Source organism: Miniopterus schreibersii (genome assembly GCF_964146895.1).
Source record: "Miniopterus schreibersii genome assembly, chromosome: 3".
Classification (NCBI taxonomy): Eukaryota; Metazoa; Chordata; class Mammalia; order Chiroptera; family Miniopteridae; genus Miniopterus; species Miniopterus schreibersii.
Genome location: NC_138103.1, coordinates 49,559,978 through 49,581,917, shown reverse-complemented (window position 1 = coordinate 49,581,917; position 21,940 = coordinate 49,559,978). Strand labels below are relative to the sequence as shown.

General features: G+C 34.0%; 1 protein-coding gene across 1 annotated transcript in view; it reads right to left on the bottom strand.

Annotated features, from left to right (window-relative positions):
- SLCO6A1 (solute carrier organic anion transporter family member 6A1) overlaps window positions 1–21,095 on the bottom strand; it is a gene marked incomplete at both ends in the record, with an annotated part of 48,369 nt that extends 27,274 nt beyond the window's left edge. The window contains 6 exons of the mRNA XM_081132596.1: window positions 3,330–3,474; window positions 6,630–6,739; window positions 19,001–19,115; window positions 19,867–19,979; window positions 20,887–20,995; window positions 21,087–21,095. Coding sequence (XP_080988722.1) covers window positions 3,330–3,474; window positions 6,630–6,739; window positions 19,001–19,115; window positions 19,867–19,979; window positions 20,887–20,995; window positions 21,087–21,095 — 601 coding nt within the window. The remainder of the gene's footprint in view (window positions 1–3,329; window positions 3,475–6,629; window positions 6,740–19,000; window positions 19,116–19,866; window positions 19,980–20,886; window positions 20,996–21,086) is intronic.
- Between the last annotated feature and the right edge of the window lie 845 nt (window positions 21,096–21,940).

The window sequence follows — 21,940 nt, the reverse complement described above, 5'->3', positions numbered from 1 at the left end:
GGCAAGTATGATTAGTATCCATTATAAAATATTTGGGTTCCCCAAATTCAGGGAATGTAATGCAATCCACTCCTGTAATGCAAACCATTGTGTGTGCAGATATCACTGGCTCTCCTTCACATCATTCTGTGGGACTGGATCTCAGAAAACTCACACACACACACACACACACACACACTCTAGCTACTGCTATTGCTGAGAGTCACAAACTTTCCTTCATCTCTGACCAAGGAGTTTTATGTCTTCTGCTAGCATCCATGAAATTATGTTAAACTAACTTGTTAGCTTTCAAATACAGTAAAATTCAAGCCCTTCATGGATCTTAGCACTTATGGTGACAAAGGTGAAATGCTGACCGAGACATGGCTTTATGCAGGGTGAAGAATGACAGCCTCATAGATCAAGTAACAGGACTTGAATGAAATACTGGGAATCAGTAGTGAACATGTTGATTATTGCCTATTAATTATGAAGAATTGGAAAGGTGGCTGCATGCTGAAGTAGACTTAAAGAAGGTGCCTCCTCTAGGCAAAAGGACTTCCTTACAATTCTGACCATCAGCCTCTGATTTGCCCATGGTAACAACTAGTACTAAGATATATGCTGGTTGGACAAAGGATTACTCTGGATTTCAGACAACAGTTACAGAGATGTACAACTACACTGAGTGTGAAAGGAGGGAAATTTATAGCCTCTATAAATTCACACAAACTGGTGAATAATTAGAAGTCTAGCTGATTTGTTTGGTTGATGATGGAATGGAGTGCACTGTCTTCGGGCTGCAATGAAATTTATGGCATAGACTGATGGTACTTGATATGCTGTCCTGGCCATTGCCAAATCCTTCTTTTCTATCCCATTTGCACCCAAAGACAAAGACCAATTCTCATTCATGCCGCAAGACCAGAAATATGCATTTGCAGTATTCAGGGGTACCTAAAGACTCCTCTATCATTTACTACAGGGGGTAGGTCAGCATTTATTGTGACTACCACTACTCTCTGATGCAAAAAGATTTTACAGATAGATGAAATTCAGTTGTCTGGAGGGTCAGAGCTTCAGACTCAATGGCTATGACTTTGGTGTTATCACACCTTCATCAGCAAGTGTAACTAATAAAGTCCAAAAAAAATTGAGAAGACAGATTCACAATACCCAATCCTTCTGGGAGTTAAGGAAAAAGAGTTGAATCCCTTGCCCTCAACGAAAAGGCAGCCTAGCATCACTTTGGACTCTGAGTATTAGAGACATAGATGACTCACCTGGGCATTCTACTTGGTCTTTTGTATCAGATAACTCACAGGGAGTATAATCTGCTAAAAAGCAAGCTGTGGCACACTCCCTACTTTGAGGTAATACAAACCTAATGACCCGTTTGAGCTAAAAGTCTCCATGACTGATGATTTTGTGTGCTGGAGCTTTTGGAAAAGGGAGGCACCCTCCACTTGAAAGTATCCCTTTGGGCTATAGGATTGTTGACTTCCTGAAACAGCTACATTTGAAAAGCAACTCTTGCCCAGCTGGCATGGCTCAGTGGTTTAGCATTGACCTAGGATCCAGATCAAGGTTCGGTTCCCGGTCAGGGCATACGCTCAGGGTTGAGGGCTTGATCCCCAGTTGGGGGAGTGCAGGAGGCAGCCAATCAATGACGACTCTCTCATCATTGATGTTTCTATCTCTCTCTTCCTTTCCCTGAAATCAATAAAGATATATTAAAAAAAAGAAAAAGGAAAGCAACTCTTGGTTTACCTCTGGCCTCCTGTCAAAACCAAAGCCCTGACCAATGGAGGATTTGATATTCTTATTTTGGGATGGACCAACTCAAACTCATAACTAACTATTTGAGAAGTCTCATTTGTCAACTGGAAATGGTAATAGTTAAGCCACAGGCATGTTCATAAGAGATTTTCAAGTGTTTAAAGAAACACCTCTAATAGATCATACAGCCCTCAGAAGACTATGGAAATCTCTCTTAAAGTTCCTCTTGGTTACCTAGGGAAGCTTTAGGGAGAGATTGATGACACATTATTTACATGCATCCTTAGGGCAGTTATCTCTACAATAAGAGTAATCCAATTAGAAAACGTTACAAAATTTGTCCCTGATTTTAGCTGAATTAATCAATGACACCACCTCATCCCTGGAAAGCACTCTGGTTAGCCTGTCACTGATCAGCATTGTTATTTATGGATGACAGAATTGCCCAAAACTTCATTCTTGTAGGCGAATGTAGAATATATGCAATAGCTAATAAATTCTGTTAGACCTGGATTAATCAGGCTAAGTGGAAAGGTCAATACAGAAACTTAGAGAAAGTCATCTTGCTTTCTAAGGTAGACACTGAGGGCCAAGGGATTTATTTAGCCGGCTGGGTATAGGACCTTGCCAGCATGATTAAGGACAATATTGCAGGTAGCCTTATCCTGTTGCTTGAAGTCCTGTTAATATCATCCTTAATTAAATACTATATGAAACAAGTTGAGTGGATTTAGTCCCAATCTCTGTTGATTAGATCAATCATGCCTGTGAAAAATGTGGTATACTCATGGGAAAATGTGTCATTATAGCCCTTGAAACTGGGTCACGTTTTTGGATTTTGTACTATTTGCTGTCGTCTGACAATGATAAGCCCTCTATCATAAAATCTCATCAATAATGGGGTGATAGTAAATGTTTTTGCACATCTTAATGTTTGCATTTTATTTGGCCCACATGTTTCTTAAACCTGGGTCAACTTTTACAAATGGGCACAAGGAGCCATGCGCAAGCCTACTGTTAGTGTATTGTTTGAAAGAGAAAAAAAGGTGGAGGCAACTTCATGTCCATTAGTATGAAAATATGTAAATAAACAGTGGTATGTTCATAAAACAGAATCCTATTGCACAGTAAATGCATTGAATAGATAGAGATCAGCATGGATCTGATGAACATACTTTCAGATGAAAGTAAGAGAAAAATATGTCTAAAATGATACATGAATTTTAGAAATAGATTCTGTATGGATAGGGAAATAAGCATTAAAAAATACACAAAGGTGTCAAAAGGATGTACTCTAACTTTAGAAGAGTGGTTACCTATGGGGAGGGAGGAAAAGACATGGGATAAGGGAGGGGTGCAGAAGTCTTACAAGGTTTTATGTGTTAAAAAATATTAATGGAATGATGGCAAAGTGCTCATTTTTAAAATGTGAGCAAATGGTATTTAGGTATTTAAAGTCTGAGAAAATACTATTATTCCTCTACTTTCTCCTTTTTGAAATATTTTATAAGTACATATAAAAAAAGTTTATATAAAAATTTCAAAATGAGTACAATGAGAAGAAAAGTTACCTGAAACTATAGTTGCCTCACTAGATGTTAATATAAACTGATTTTCTGTATATTTAGGCAAAAATTCAGAAGCTCCAATTGTAAGTAAAGATTCTGAAGCTTTAGTCAGAGCTAGGCATACAAACATTGGAGTCTTCATCAGAATCTGAAATAGAAATGTTACATATGGATTATTTTATTTTGTTAGCTAAAGAAGAGCAAATATCCCCACTCATATGTTAATAACCAATCCACCAAAATTTAATCTTTCCCAATGTAAACTGAAAAATATATATACATATATAAATCCAAACAGAAATTTACAATTCACCAATATACACATACTATGAAAGACATGCAGTGTTTGAACCACTGAGCCATTTTTATTTGTAATTTGATCTTCATACCACCTGTAATTTTTATTTATGGGTCTGGCAGAAAGATTAAGAAAAAATAGACATCATTAACCAGGTATTTAGAATTTCCCTTCAGTTTTTTTTTTTCCTTAGCAACTATAGACAAAGAAAAAATAAGCAGTACTAAAGGAAAATCACTAGGATTGCAGTCAAGATTCTATAATATTTTACTCCTGGGAATTCCACATACTAAAGAGTGGAGTCATTTAATTTCTGCATTTTATCCAATTAAAAAATAGGCAGAGTCAAAGCTGCAGAATATACATTCTCCTCAAGTGCACATGGGACATTCTCAAAGATAGACCACATGTTAACACACAAAACAAGTCTCTACAAGTTCAAGAAGATTTAAATAATATCAAGCATCTTCTTGGATATTTACATGTTGGAATACTATGCAGCTGTAAAAAATGATTCCCTCACCCTTTGAGACAGCATGGTGGGCCCTAGAGAATATTATGCTAAGCAAAATAAGCCAGTCAGGAAAAGACAAGTATCACATGATCTTACTCATATGTGGAATCTAATAAACAAAATAAACCAATGAACAAATAGATCCAGAGTCATAGAAGCATGGAACAGACTGACGAATCTCAGAGGGAAGGCAGGGGTTGGGGCAGGATGGGGACAGAGTAACCTAAGAACTTATATGCATATATAATCCATGGACACAGGCGATAGTGTGGTAAAGGCCTGGGGGGGTGCAGGGTGGAGGAGATCAATGAGGGGGGAGGGGACAGTTGTAATACTTTCAACAATAAAGTATAAAAAAATAATTTAAAAATTTAAAAATGAGCAGAGGACCTAAACAGAAACATTTCCCATGGATTCATACAAATGACCAACAGATATATGAAAAGATACTCAACTTCACTAGCTATTAGGAAAATGCAAGTCAAAACTATAATGTGACACCACCTCACACCTGTTAGAATGGCTATTATCAACGAGACAAGTAATAACAAGTGTTGGCAAGGTTGTAGAGAAAAGGGAACCCTCATTTATTGCTGGTGGGAATGTAAACTGGTAGAATCACTATGGAAAACAGGATGGCAGTTCCTCAAAAAAATTAAGAATAGAGTTACCATATGACCCAGCAATCCTTCCTCTTGGCATCTACCCAAAAAACTTGAAAACATTTATTCTCAAAGATATATGCACCCCTATGTTCACTGCAGCACTATTCACAGGGGCCAAGACATGGAAACAATCAAAGGGTCCTTCGATAGATGACTGGATAAACAAGATGCGGTACAGGTATACTATGGAATACTACTCAGCCATAAGAAAAGGTGAAATACTACCATTTGTGACAACATGAATGAACCTTGAGAAAATTATGCTAAGCAAAATAAGTCAGTCAGAAAAAGCTAAAAACCATATGATTTCACTCATACGTGGGATATAAAACTGACTCACAGACACAGACAACAGTATGGTGGTTACCAGAGTGAAGTTGGGGGTAGGACAGTAAAGGGTAAAGGGGGCCAAATATATGGTGATGGAAGATGATTTGACTTTGGGTGGTGGGCACACAATGCAATATACAGATCATGTATCATAGAAATGTACACTTGAAACCTATATGTTCCTATTAACCAATATTACCCCAATAAATTTAATTTAAAAAAATAAAATAAATTCTGCATTTTAGTGTATTTTTTGAACTTATTCAGAAACCTTACTAGGAAGTATAGGGATGGTTTACTATTACCTATTATACTATTACACTATACAGAAAAATTAACATGACTATAAATTACATTAAAATATTAACTTTCAAACTAATTTCTGCATTTCCTGTATATATATATATATATATATATATATATATGTATATTGGAAATATTTACTGGTGTTTTATGTTTGCATATTTTTAAAATTAACTTAAAATTTCTTTTTCCACCCCAAACACTATTTTAAAAATCTAACATATTCCGTATATGCATCTAATTTGTCTTCTGAATACTACTTAACTTTACATAGTATAATTCCACCATATTTATCCACTCCCATAGGGTTAAATGCTTAGGCTGACTTCAACATCCTATTGTCACAAATGAAGTTACGTTAAACATCCCTGTGCATGAACCCTTAGGACCTAGGAGAAAGTGTTTGGAAGTATATACCCCAGAAGGAATTTTCTAGGGCATTGGAATTTGGTATACTTCATTCCATTATCTCCAGATTTTTTCTCCAGAATGTATCAGTTTACACTCCCACTATAATATAAGAGACTTACACTTTCTTTCTGTAGTAGTTTAATACTTTCCAAAATTCATCAGAGCAATATTTCTGGTTCCGCATCCCCTTCCAGATTTACCATTCCCTAAGCAAGGGGCACTGAACATGAAAAAGTTTTTATGACAGCCTCAACAAAGCAAGCACAGTCATGAAGTGGTGAACAGAAGAGAAAACAAATTGGATGTAGAATCATTGTTTAGAGGTTGGGTGTTTTTAGCTCCATTATGTCTGTATTGTATGACTTGTTTCTCACCTAAAGAAACAGTGTTCTCCATTTGATATTGAGATATTTTCAATAATATTTGCTTTGAGAATATTTGTTACTTCTAGAGTTCTCATTCTAAGTCATTTAACATAATGAAAAGACATATAATGTGAATACCTGTATTTCAGCAGGGGGAAAAATAAACACAAAATAATATAAAAGAAATAGAAGAAGGGAAATACTTGGTATCAGTCTCTGACACTAGCCAAGTTCTTGGCAATGCTTCTTAGGCAAGCTGGGTCCTATTTTCCACTATCCATAAAATGAATAGGTTAATTAAGACTTCAAAAGTCCTACTCAGATTTAAGTCGAACACTTTATGGTTATTTTCTTAAATCCACTATTAGAAAATTGTACAAGTCAACTTAATTGGCTTGTTCATGTAAAATACTTTACCCAAATAGAAGCAGATAAATCTTTGCTACTAGTTTCAAATTCCTGATCTTTATACTTTCTGTCCAACAAATGAGGCTTTTTGTGTTTTCCAGATTTTATCCTTGCTGTACCTATATGTTAACAAGCAAAAGAATCTTATGACGTGTTAAAATAACTAAAATGCATGTATAAACACACACATCCTAATAAACTTAGTTTGTCTTGGAATGCCAAGTGAGCTATTTTTGAACAAGCTAAAGTCAATCTAATTAAGTAAAAGGTACATTTTTCTAACATTCCCATCCTATAGAACATTGTTATAATGAAATTTTCCATGTCTGCACTGTACAACAGCTTAGCTATTAAATACTTGAAATGTAGCTCCTATGAATAAGTAAATGGATTTCTAATTTAATTTAGTTTAAAATTTAAACAGCCACATATGCAAGGTACTACAATATTTGACAATACAGTCCTAAAATATACAAGAGTAGTCTTTAATGTTAATATTTTGTGCCAATGAAATGTACTACCATAAAGAGAATATTTGATTTCTCTGATGTTACATGTACTTGTTAGTGTTTTTAAAAGAATGTTGACAGTTATTTTATCTTACAACAATTCTATGAGGTAGTACATGTATTAAATAATGCTAGGTAAATGGATATAAATATGCTTCTTTCTTTAAGAAAATGTATTAACTCTAGATTTAAAGCATTTTTAAAAATAAATGACAAGAAGCAAAAATATGTACTAATGAAAGTCTGGTACATATATAAAATAGTATCTGGTCACATGAGGCTTCATTTGTTCAGATAATACTATCATATATCTCTGTATCTCTGTAACAGAGAGAAATGTAATTCAAGTATATTCTGAGAATGGGGAGTGAGGGTGGGATGAGGAGCCTACTGTCCTTTAACTTAATGAATTATATCATTATAGTCACCTTGTAAACTCTTTGTAAAGCATGACAATGGTATTAATGTAGACCATGCCAAAATTGAGACAAAAATAAAACGAATCCACCAAGTCTGGAACCAGCGTTCATTATCATCACTGACTCCAACACTTTAATAGAGAAAAGTGAAAGATTTCAAATTTGTATATTTTATTAGAAACAAAACCATAATCTAACAGAGATAGAAAAAAGAGAGAGAGAAATGAAACATTTTCTGTTAATTTGTCCGTTTCTGTTAATTTGTCTGCTGAGAGTGAGTGAATGAGTCCTCCAATTATGTAGTTCCCTTTTGTCCTGAAGGATGCCAAATTTCTCCCTTTCCTTCTTCTCCCCATCCACTCAGATGGTAAAGAGTAATTCTTTGATTTTTTTAAACTTTTTTCAATAGAAGCAATGCACTTGGAAGACTATCCCATTAAATCACAACTCTCCTTTAAAACCATCCTTTACCTTTAAATCATGCACCTAGCCCTTTAGCGAAAACCTCCCCTTTAAGTTGCACAATCAATCCTTTAAATCACAGTTATTATGAAATCTCTTTCTTATAGTCCCTTCTCTGAACTCTCAGACTCAAAGGAGTTACCCTTCTAGTGATGTTACTAATCATCCTTAGGAACCTTTGTTAACCATTGTCTTCTCTCTTCCCTGTCATTTTTCTTGCTTCACCTTTGTAAACCACAGCGCCTCACAATGGACAGAGTGGGATGGGAATGTGAAGGACCCTGTGGTGGGATTTTTTAATTTTTTCTTTTTAACTCCCTCTTATTTTACAATTTCAGCATTCTTTGTCTTTAATAATACTGAGGCTATGATTTTGTGGAGAATTTTCATAGCTGTGAAGTGATTTTGTATCATTTAGGGAGGAGATTCAGAGAAGTTGATTACTACACAGCTGCCATTGTCTTCAGTTTCACACACATTTAAGACCTCGTCCAACTATCCATTATGGGAAAATGCCCACATCCACAGGAAGGAGTTTGGGAGGTGCTGGTTTTTCACAGGTGGCTCTACTGCTAACACCTGATGAGTAGCTTGCTTACAGGCCTTTTCTCTCATAGCATGTGGAGAATATCAGTTTTAGTGACGGGCCAACTCCTTATCCCTTGCTACATTATTCAGGGATATCAATTCCAAAGTGCAATGACACTGGGTAGAAACCTTGATTTCCATTATCCAGTAGGTATATGCTATGCCTACAAAGTTTTGACTCCAGATTGCCACTAGGAGTACAAATTTCCTCACTGTTTATAATTTTCAGAATTTTCTTTTTTTCACTTTTGAACCCAGCTATATATTTTAAATATATGCATTATATTACATATGATATGATTATTACATTTGTGTAAATAATTGAGTACCTAAAAATTAAGGAAAATAAACTTAAAAAACTATAAAGTATAAGCAAAGAATTTAATACAGTAACATATATATGACAAACTTAAATCAATATTTCTTCCTACTATAAATAAATGATTAGTAAATGTAATAATACAAGAATTCCATGCACAACACTAACAAAATACATGAAATCAGTAGGAATAAGTTTAATAGGATATCTTCAATAAATAAAATCATAAAGCTTTAGTGAAGGACATAAAAGAAATGCAGAGAAAATAGAGCAATATGCCATATTCTTGCATGGAAAGATAACAATTATTCCCAATTTGACACATAAATTCAAATATTTCAAATCAAAATGCTTTGATTATAACCTGAGATTATCTGGAATTACTTTTGTAAAAACAGCCTCTCATTTTTAATGAATAGTAATGAGTAGGGACTTATTCATCCAAATAGCAAATTACCCAATAAAGCTGTAGTTATTAAATATAACTAGCTATACTTAGTAGTTATATTTAGTTAACTTAGTTATTTTATTTACTTAGATATTAAAACATTGTAGTATTGGTATTAAATAGAGAAATAGATCAGAAAATGGATTAGACAGACAAGAGAGAAGAAAAAAACTCACACACTGAAAAATTTAATTTATGATAAAGGTGGTATTTAATATCAGTAAAAAATAAATTTTAAAAAATGAAATGATCCAAATGGCATTACTACAATAAGATATCCCTTTGAGAGAAAAATAGAATCTAGGCCCATGCCTCATATTATATGCAAAAATAAACTGAAATTGGAAGTTACATTTAAACATACAACCAAAACCAGGCAATAACACAAAATTACAGGCAAATATTCCTGATGAACATAGATGCAGAAACCTCAGCAAAATATTAGCAGGCCTAATTAAACAAAACATTAAAAAGATCATACACCATGATAAAGTGGAACTTATTCCAAAATGCAAGAATGGTTCAACGTCCACAGTCAATCAACGTGACACACCATATTAACAAAATGAAAGATAAAAATCGCACAATCACATCAATTGATGCAGAAAAATAAAATAAAATGAAAACTACACAGCAAAGGAAACAATCAAGAGAGTGAAAAGGGAAACTGTGGAATGGAAGAAAATATTTGCAAATTATGTATCTGATAAGTGGCTAATATCCAGAATATATTTTTAAAACTCTTTAAATTCAACAACAAAATCTGATTTTAAAATGGGCAATAAAACCTTGATTAGACATTTCTCCAAAGAAAACATACAGATGGCCAACAAGTATATGAAAAGATGCACATCACTAATCATCAGGGAAATGAAATTAAAAACCACAATAAAATATCAATTTACACCTGTTAGGATGGCTGTTACAAAACAAACAAAGAAAACAAAAACCAAACAAACAAAAAACAGAAAATAGCAAGTGTTGGCAAAGATGCTGAGAAACTGGAAACTTTGTGCATTACTGGTGGGACTGTAAAATGGTGCAGTCACTCTGGATAACAGTATTGAAGTTCCTCAAAAAAAATCGCATTTCTGTCCTGGCCAGTGTGGCTCAGTTGGTTGGAGTGCTGTCTGGTACACTGAAAGGTCTGGATTCGATCTGCGGTCAGGGCACATACCTAGGTTGCAGCAGGGTTGGTCCGATTGGGGCATGTTCCAGAGACAACCAATTGATGTTTCTTCTCTCTCTCTCCTCTCTCCCCCCGCCAATAAGCATATCCTCAGGTGAGGATTTAAAAAAGAAATCTAACTTCTAATTCTAAATTAAATTAAATCTGAAATCTAATTTCAAAAGGATTGAACAGAGAATATCAAAGAGATATTTGCACACTCATGTAAATTACAGAATTCACAACAGTCACAAGTTGAAAGTAAACTAAATGTCCATTGACAGAAGAATGGATAAAATATGGTATATACATACAACGGAATATTATTTAGCCTTTAAAAGAAGAAAATAGTGTCATATGCTACAATATGGATACACCTTAAGGACAGTATGCTAAGTGAAAATAAATCAGTCACAAAAAGACAAATATTGCACGATTCCATATATGAGGTATCTAAATTAGTCAAGCTCTTAGAAACAGAAAGTAGCATGGTGATTGCTAGGGGCTAGGGAGAAGGGAAAAAGGGAAGTTGTTGTGCACTGGATATACAGTTTCAGTTTAACAATATAAAAAAGTTCTAGAGATCTGTTTCACTACAGCGTGCATATAGTTAACACTACTGTATACTTAAAAATGGTTAGGATGATAAACTGATGATTTTTACCACAATTTTTAAAAACACTATATGCAGAATTACTAGTAAGGTTGTCATTATAAATGGTGTTTTTCAAATTATATTTCAAGCAGTAATGGTAAAAATGTACATTTTAGATGTATTTACATATACGTACATGTGAATATCAGTTACATTTACACATATTTTTCTAAAAATATGGTTATTAAAAATTAAATGTGTATATTTATAAGCTAGAGTGTCTATTGAATAAATATTTTATACAATATAGACAAAAAAGGAAAGAAAATAGCTTACCTATTATCAGAATTATTGTTCTCAAGGGACTTAATTAGGGGTGCTCCGATCGTATAACCCAGAGCATATCCAATTGTTACTGAAAATTCCATAAAGCCTATAAAATGAATACTGAATATCAAACTACTATATAAGCCAGCTTTGTCACAAGATAATAAAAGTTACGTCACTTCACTAAAATGGATTCCTTCTGAAAGCTTCATAGTATACTTTATTAGTCAGGGTTCTCCAGAGAAACAGAATAAATAAGGATTTTGTGTGTGTTAAGTGATTTCTGAACTATTTGTATTCACAGGCGACTATTCCCTGTGTTTTTTATTTTTATTTTTGTTGTTAAGAGTATTACAGATGTCCCCCATCTTCCCCTCCTTTGTTTACCCCCCTCCTGCCAGCTCCTGCCCCATCTTTTCTGTTCAGTATCTCTGATCAAAAGTTATTTTTTTCCATTTTTTTTCTTTATTTTTTTATTGTTAACACTGTTACAAATAAGATATTTAGAGAGCAAGAGAGATTTTTAAGGAGTTGACTTATACAACTATGGAGCCTGGCAAAGTCCAAATTTGTATGACAGGTTGGCAGTTTGGAAATCCAGGTAAGAGTTAATGTTACAGCCATGAGTCTATAAGTCTGAAATCCACAGGGCAGGGCAGGATAGGACAGCAGGCTGGAAAAACTCAGGCAGAGTTTCTATGTTGCAATTTGGAGAAAGGCTTACTTCTTCTTTGGGAAACCTCAATCTTTATTCTAAACAGTTTCAACTGATTGGATATGGCTCACCCACATTATACAGGGTAATCTGCTTTACTCAGAGTCTACTGATTGTAAATGTTAGTCACATCTAAAAAATATTACAGAAACATCTAGACTGGTGTTTGACCAAACAACTGGTTGCCATAACTAAGCCAAACTTACACATAAATTAACCATCATACATATTATCCAATGCATAGAATACAGAAACTCAGATAATTTAATTATATAATTCACTGTACCTTACTTAATCTATATATTAATGTAATATACATAAATATATTTATATTTAATATAAATTCAATATACCTTATTTCACTTTAATTTGTGGTACTAAAAAAGGATTATACTTTATAATGATACATTATCGTCACCTTTGCATCTTTCATCTAGCTGCCAGGGTGGCAATAAAGTTTCTCTCTGCAGTGCAGTGTGTTTTAATTGCTATTCAGTAGAACTAAAAGTAAAACAAACATATTTGTTTTCACCCTCAGTTAAGATTAATAAATCACTGCAAAATTTCTTTTCTGAAAGCAAACATGTATGAATATCATCTATTTTAGTTTATTGGCATGACTTTCCTTATCTCTGATGGAAAATAATTTTGATGCAAAATGCTCTTTTCTTTTAAGTCACCTTCATAGTAAGTATAGAAAAACAAATTTAATTTCCCCCCCAAAATGATAGTTAAATAACCCTGTACAAATAGGTGATCTACAAGGACTAGAACCTATTGCAACATAAGGAAGTACAGATGATTCTGAGATGTACCCCAGGATTACTTATTGCAAGATACATCAGCATAAAACACTGTAAAATGAGGATACTACACTGTGGTCAATTAAATAGCATACCACTTCTCTCCCTGAAAGGTTGTGAGAATGTTTTCACTAACTTCAAAATATCAGAGCCCCACAAAAAGGCTGAGTGCATGTGTATAAAGAACGTAATACAAGATAACTATTTTAGTACCACACTGAATCTAGTACTGAAGAGGCATAAAACAAAGTTTCTATTCCCTTATGGACATGATGGCAGCAACTTCCCACACACATTCCCAAAGTTTAAACATACAACTACTCAAGAAATTCAATCTGGCAATTTTGAGATTTTTTTCCTAGAGAAATGAACTGCAGCCTATATAATTTGATATGACATATATACTGTGTATACATATACACATACACAAGAGTATTTACATATACACATGAGTACATATATACATCTATATATACATAAGAGTATTTTTCCTATTGCTCTGTATCTTTTAGGGTGGCCTTCAGATGACTTGTCTACAATTCCAAAACTCAAGCAGCTCTTCAGAATTAAGTGGCTCAATGTGATTTTGAAGTTAGGCTACCAGTTTCCATTTATTACAATGTCATTACAATAGCTAATAATTAGCACTTGTATATCAGTTTAGATACGCACACCAAAATACAGAACCTCAATAAAAATTCCAGAATGGGTAAATCATATTAGAGGCAAAAAAACTTACCTAGATAAATACCAGTTGAGTGTGTGGCAAGGTTGTCATCTAGAAAGATTACTCCAAGGGTATACAGAGGCATTCCTGCTATTCCCTGCACAGACTGCCCAAGGATGAAGAAAGGTACATATTTTGACTGGAATGACAAGGATTTCTTGCAAGTTTTGATAATCTTCATTTCTTTGCAAATATCTTTTGAAAAGATCATTAAATTTTTTGTTAAATGAGCCAAAACTTAACAAATATACAGTATCTTTTATGAAATATTTTACCTTTTACAAGCTATTCCCACCATTATACTCTTAGTTAAGATTTCATTTACATTGAACATAGTAGTTCTACAATCAATCATCGTGTTCTCAGAAAAATGCAATAAAAGAAAGTTTGTGGGAATACTGAAAAAGATGCAAATATTATAAACCAAATATAAATGTGTATGTATGACTATATGTATATATACACACTTGTTTGCATAGGTAAAAATACATATCATAAATTTGGCATCTGGTAACTCTGTCTTTGACCCACGATAAAAGTATTTCTAATGTTTTAGATTACCTGAATTATTAGAGATCACCTTCTGAGCTTAGTTCTATATCCACTTCTTCAGCAATCTTCACATTAACTTTGTGTCACTCTGATTAAATAATTTCCCATTTTATACCCACCAACTTCTAGAATATAGGTTCATAAGGACAAGGCATTATACCAGCAATTTTCAACTGGTGTGCGGCAAGAGGCACACTGGTGAGCCATAAGAATATTTAAAACATGCAATACCTGACTATTTAGTCAGGGGCACTGACCTCTTTTCCCTTAGATTGTCAAATAAAAAAACGACAACAGTCAACACAATAGCTGTCCAGTATGAATGAATCAAAATTATACCTATTTTTTGTTAGATCAGCAAAAAATATATTTTTGGAGTGCCACAGAATTTTAGTAATTAGTTTATGTGTGCCATGAAATGAAAAAGGCTGAAAATCAATGTATTATACAATAAACTTTTTGTATAATACTAACTTTTTGTTAGTCATTATATAATAATCTTTTTAAATTTCTTTAGGGGACAGTCTATTTCTTAAGCTTTTTTTATTCACACAATTGTAAAACAATAGCAAATGAATGTTTGTTTGTTGGACTTGCATTTGTAATTAGCTTGGTAGACCCAAACAATGCTATTAGATCATTCTGGTCATGTACTTTTTATTGGAATTTAACAAATGCTCTGAAAATATTAATGTGAAAAACTGGTTAATGTGTAGATTGCAAAATAGTACACTAATGGCAAATTTCAGCTGGTTCTGTATTCATATGGAAAATTTGATTCCATGTTAAATAGAAGGTCTCTAGAATTGTGATTCAAACTACTGATGATTCAATTTTATATAGATATCAGTATCAATGTGATATTTCCAACACTCTGGCCTCTTAGTTCCTTGAACTGCTTTCTTCCCAGGTACTTGTACTCCACTTACCTTAGCTACTCAATTTAAACTTTCAAAAACAATGAAATACAAACCTTCTTTCATTGCAATTTCAAGCATCTTACAAACATCTTTACCTTTCTGCCTCACTCTAGTAACCCAATTCCAACAAACCCTAAAACCCACCAGAACCTATATATCCATTGAGCCTGCTCATTTCGCTACCCCAATGTCCACTTTATATCCTTACTTCTCTCACTGTCATCGTAACACTTTTAAATCCCTTGCTTTCTTTTATATCACACAATCCCTCAATAAAATTGCAACCCTAGTCAATTAAATACATTTCCTTACTCTACACCTACAACTTTAAAGCTGAAGGTGGCCACAGAAAAACACACAACCATGCAAATCTCACTTTGAATTCATGATTATTAAACTCAAGGAGGTCCTTCACCCTCCTGATAATAAAATATGTCCCTAGTCTCCTACTCTTCTTGCCTTCTCCTAGAAAATCACCGTGTTTGTTTTCTTTTTCCTAGGGATCATGGTCCTGATATTCCTGCTGTTCAATATATGAAAACAATTGTTTTCCATCAATAGGATAAAACTAATATTTTGGCACCCTTCTTCATTTTAAAAAATCCTTTGTTTGGACTATAATTTCAAGAAGAAGGGAACAGTCAGTACTACAATCACTAGTGATAATTCAAGAACTATAACAAGTAAAAAGGTTTAATTATATTAAATAACATGAATTATGTTGATGGCTTGGTGAAAATAATTTCATGGCAGCGTTTAAGGTGAAAGCCATGTTAAAGTGGATTGAAAAACGAATATGAGATAAAGTCAGAAAGCATGGACATGTCTTTCAAAAATAACTTGTCAATGAAGCCCTGACCAGTGTAGCTCAGTTGGTTGGGCATGGTCATGTGCACCAAAAGGTTGCTGGTTTGATTTTCCAATCAAGGTGCTTGTCTGGGTTACTGGCTCAGTCCCCATTGGGGGATGTGAAGGAGGCAGCCGAGAGATGTTTCACTCTCACATCAATGTTTTTTCTCTCTTCCCCTCTCTCTAAAAATTAATTAAAATATTTTTTAAATGTGTCAATGAAAATGAGGAGGTTTTGCAAAGTGACTGAAAGAGGGCTGTAAATTATACCTATGGTTGTTTTTGTTTTTTTAAGAATAGGAATTACTTGAGCACATTTAGATACCAATGAGTAGGACCAAAAAAGAGGAAGAATTTGTAGAAGGAGGGAGGAGATCACCATTGGAATTAAGTTCCCAAGTAGACAAGAGAGAACAAGATGTTTAGCAGGAGGAGAGCTCTTCCATTTTAACAGGAAGGAAGAAGTAAAGAATGTGAACATGAAAATATGGGTGGAATTATGCTTCCTATGGTAAGAAATTAAAGCAATTTTCTCTTACAGCATGTATTTTCTATCCAAAACAGAAGATGAGTTAAGTGAGTATTTGTATCCCCTAAAAAAATTCATATGCTGAAACCCAAATTCCCAATGTAATTGATATTTGAAGATGGGGCCTTTGGGAGGTAATTAAGTTATGAAAGTAGAGTCCTCATGAATGGGATTAGTTCCTTTATAACAAGAGACACTAGAGAGCTTGCTCTCTCTTTTTCTTTCTGCTCTACAGCAATATGAGGACATAACCAAGAAGAGGGTCCTTATCGGGAACTAAATTGGCTGGCACCTGGATCTTGATCTCCCAGCCTACAGAGCTGTGAGAAATAAATTTATATTGTTTAAGCCACTCAATCTATAATATTTTTGTTATAGCATCTCAAACTAAAACAAGAAGAAAGTCTAAAGTCCTTGTTGTGAATTATGGAAGAGAGTAGACTGGAAAAAAAAAAAAAAGAAGTATCAGGGGAAAAGATCCATTTAAAGAGCATAACTGAGGTTGACAGTAACAAATTAACTGTGGGACTAATCTTGTGTGATTTTTCTCTAAAACACTCATCATCAGCCCAGGAAAGATATATAGTTGGATCAAAAATTTTCTGGCCAGGAACAAAAAAGGGCAATAGGACAGGGACCTTAGAATTATGATTAGAGCAAGTTTGAAATACTCTAATATTTCATATTAAGGAACATAAAATAAACTACAAATGAAAGAAAGTGATAAAAGGAGTCTGATAAAGGAAGAAAATACATGTCAGTACACTGAAGTTTCCAACAGAAGAACTGCTGTTTTTAATTATATGAGTATTCAAGTAGGAAGAATTAGTGGGTATAAACAGAGAGTGGAATAATAGATATTTAGGGAGTTCTCAGTAAAGTGACAGCTCACGGCAACCATGGGTATGCTGGGTGATCAATCAAATGTAAAGATCTAGAAACTAAAGATCAGAGTGTGATACAAATGTTTTCACAAACTAGTGGAGAAAATTCAGTTTTAACTGCTAACGGATTTGGTGGAGTATAGTTATCTACTTGCTGGCTGAGGCATAGGGCCTGAAGATCAACTTGTCATGAGTATGGAAAAATGTGATGGGATGGAGGAAGCAGAGAAAGGGAGTGGAAGGTGGTGGTAAATAGACTGTTCCAAAGAGAACATAGAAATTCTACACACACACACACACACACACACACACAAACTGAGGTATGAACATAGAGTAGAAAATGGGTTTTGTAAGAGATAAACATATAAACAAAGTAAGTAATACATCTATATAGATAAGTGTATGAAATGAGCACTTTACTGCAAAGACTGTTTACTTTATTCTGCTTCTCTAATATAAGCGGAGGGTCAACACTAAATAGGCGTTGTTAGGTGAACTGCATGTTCCTAATCACAAGCTGAAAATAAAATATGTAGAATAAAGATGATATAAAGAAGACACAAAGAGCCAGGCAAAGAAAGACAAACATCACATCATCTCGCTTATATGTGGAATCTAAAGAACTTAATAAACGGATGAACAGAATAGATTCAACGACATGGAAGCACAGATCAGACTGACTTGAATCTCTGAGGGATGGAGGAGGGCGGGTGGGTGGAGGGGGAGAGATTAAACAAAAAATTTATATGCATATATGCACAACCCAACGAAGACAAGGACAATGGTGGGGAGAGGGACTGGGGAGGGGGATGGAAAGGGGTGGAATGAGTCACTGGGGAGAAAAAGGGACATCTATAATATTTTAAACAAACAAACAAACAAACAAACAATAATAATAATAATAATAAAAAGAAAAGAAAATGTTGGTTTTGTCCATTAATTATTATACATATAAACGCTAGTATTTTTACTGTAACAATATGCTCTGCACAGTACTTTTGAAAATAATAAAACTGGTTTTTTTTAGAGAGAAAAAAAGAAGACACAAAGGAAGAAAGATTGTACTATTTCTACTCCCATGACTCCTATTAAGTGCTAATCAAGTAGTATTGTAAATATGTCTCAACAGTGCTTCCCAACTTCTCACCCTCTCTGACCAGGACAGGGCAAAGGGAAGAATAGGAACGATATGTTTTTCGTTTTCATGTGTTTTTCCCTTCTTTCCATAATCCGTCTTCTAGTTCAATTAGCTGTCCACTCTACAAATATAATAAGTATATTATATGTATATTCTACAAATTAATAAATATATTTATTTGAAATATTTATATTCTACAAATATTAGCAATATAAGTATACGTGCATAATATATAGTTGATATATTGATATGATGCATATCAGTATATTATTTAACATATGAACTTTATAGTATGTCTATTAATTATATTAATATATTATGTAATTTATTGTATTTAATATGAATTCTTTTTATTTATATTGTAAATATATATTATAAACATACATTTTTAAAACATCATAAACTCATATATACACATACACACATACACAAAGAGACATCCTCACGCCTTTTTCCATCATGTCTAGAGACATCCTCACGCCTTTTTCCATCCCAGTTTAAAGTTCCCAAAATGGGTGAATGCATTCCAACACTTTTATAAGCCTATTCACAAGAAAGTTATGAATAGCGTCAGAAATAGTGCTATGAAACTTCAAGTAGTCTTTATCTACTGGGAGTAGCAAAAAGATTGTGGAATAAATTTTAGAAAATGAAGAAAGCAAAGAAGCCACCGATCGTTTTAGATTCAAAATCCTATGCCAAAGAGCAGCTCCCATTTTGAAGTAGTAGGAATAGCTAGAAAATGTCTGACATTTCTTTTTTTGCATAAGTTTTTTATGTTTGTATTTGTGTGCATGTGCTTTGAAGTAAAAATAAATGGATTAATTAAAGCATATTGTGGAAGGAATTACTAAAGTTTTCAAGAAACATATAAAAATTGATAAAAGAAAAACAATTTCACAAAATAATTATCACAAGATATTCTTTCTTCTTCCTAGGTCCATCTCTTACATGAAAGGATAAATGATCATGAGATGAGAGAATGAACATATATTACTAGGTAGCTACAATTAATTAGCTTAATAAACTTGATCATATAAATAGATACAGATGGACAGACAAGTATCACAGTTTATTTTAAGTTCCTAGAGGCAATGATTTAAATTAATAATGATTTGATATATGACAGTATCATTTAAATCTTACCTTCAGTATCTATGTTCAATTGATAATTTTCACCACTGAAGTATGGATAAGCAAATAAAAGTGATCCTAATCCTATTAAAAGGGAGGAAAACATAATCCATCTTAGAACATTTCCTCTCCCTCCATAGTATGATATAAACACTACTACCAGGCAAGATGAAATATCGTAACTTGATGACACCACCACTGTCTCAATGGTTCTCAGGCGATTGCCCTTCTGAAACATGTCAATGCTCAGATCTACAAGACCAAACACAATACCTAAAACATAAAAGAAAAAAGAAAGCAATAATATGCATTTTAAGAGACAAAACAAGCCACCATTGTAATCACTACAAAGCAAAACTTAATTTACAGTGATTTAAGTTTATTTCATCTTATTCTGAATGTTTAAGATTTATAAGCGCATGATTCCTGTTCTAAAACATTAATAGGCTTTAATCTCTGTGAAATATTTGCCAATGGAATTATTGTAGTGATTTTTAAATACTATATTCATGTGTAATTTGCTGAAGAATATGATTTTTAATCATCTCAGTACTATTTCTTACTCAGTACTGAGTAATATTTATTTTGATGTACTATATTTCAATTCTAAAATGAATAAATAACAATATAATATCTAACATCCAGAACAGAAAATAAAACATTATCAAAATAGTTGGTCCAACATGTACTCCCCAAACGCATTATTCTTTCTCCTTCCATAACCAGTATCCTATACTTGAAGTTGACCATTTCCTAGCCTTCTCAACACTTTTTTGACAATGTGTATACATCCTTGAACAATACAGAGTATTGTTTGTCATGTTCTTGAACATTAAATAAATGGTATCATATGTGCCCCTCCCCATCACTCAGCACCCAACTGGGGAAAAAATAATCACACTAAAGGTTTGAAACAAAAAGAAACGGCCACAGAGGTTGTTACAAACTAACACATTTGTTGGATTGGAAAGAGAAAATAGTTACTAATAAAAATTCATGGAATCTACGCTACCAAAGTTGCTGGAGCATAGGCAGCTGCAGGGGGCTGCAACCGCTACCGCCGCTGCTGCTGCTGCTGCTGCTACCTTTAGACCTGCACTCACCACCTCTTTTGCAGGAAGCCAGTACCAATACTTCTGCTAGTGCTGAAAGCTAGCTGACAATCTCCCAGCTGCCAGACCAGAACCTATGAGAACTGTGCTGCTGAAGCACCACTGTTGCTGCTGCTGGAGCTGCACTGATAACTGATCATAAATCCTGGAGCCTTCACAACCCCAGGATTGCTGTTGCTGCCAAAAATATCATCAGAAACAGGGAAAAGAAAACAAAAAATGGGCTTCCCTTTGTTCCTTTTTCAAATCTACCGCCACAGCTTCTTACTTGTAACATGTAGGTGAAGCCAGCTGACAAGGAAATCTGGGAAAAGTAGTTTACAGGCTGCCAGTCTCCTTACAAACAGGAATGGATCCAGAAAAGGAACAATTGAGTTTATGCCCAACAAACAACTTGCAAAGTTCACCCTTTAGATTGCTCATGATACATTTTCACCCTTTCCCCACATTTAAACTCCCATACCAAATTAATAGGAACATCATCATGCTTCTTCCTATCATGTTTCAATTATTCTTACAAAGACTTTCTTACTCTTTCCCAAAAAAGGGAGACACATCGAAGACACATAGTCCAACCAGCCACCATATCCATATCAAGGTAGCGTTAATCCTTCTTCTAGTTTAATCGCAAACATGAATGGGTTTTCTTTAACATAAAACTAAATTGCAAAGGTATAAATGGTATAAAAAGGTATAAAAGATATAAATAATTAAGCAACTTAGGCCTATGATAAACAAAACATATCATAGGCCTAACTAAAGTTGTGAGGGAGTTGTATTGCAAAAGACACCATAAATCTGACTTAGAACCACAATTTAACAGACTGAGAGCAGCAAGAAACAACATATAAAAACTTTGCTGCATCAAAGAGAAGAATTTTTTTCAACCCTCATTTTACATGTGGCCCGGAAGGATAATGGCCAAGGTAATAAAAGTCCTGTCAATAAGTGTCCATCTCTGGGGCTGGGGTATTAATTCCCCTTCTAATTCAGAAATATTCTGCAACCTAGAGGTGACGTTGTAAAGTTATCATCCACAATACTCTTTTATAAAATAGTAAGGGAAAGAGAATGCAAAAAAATAAAAAATTTGAAAACACACACACAAATTACACATGAAAG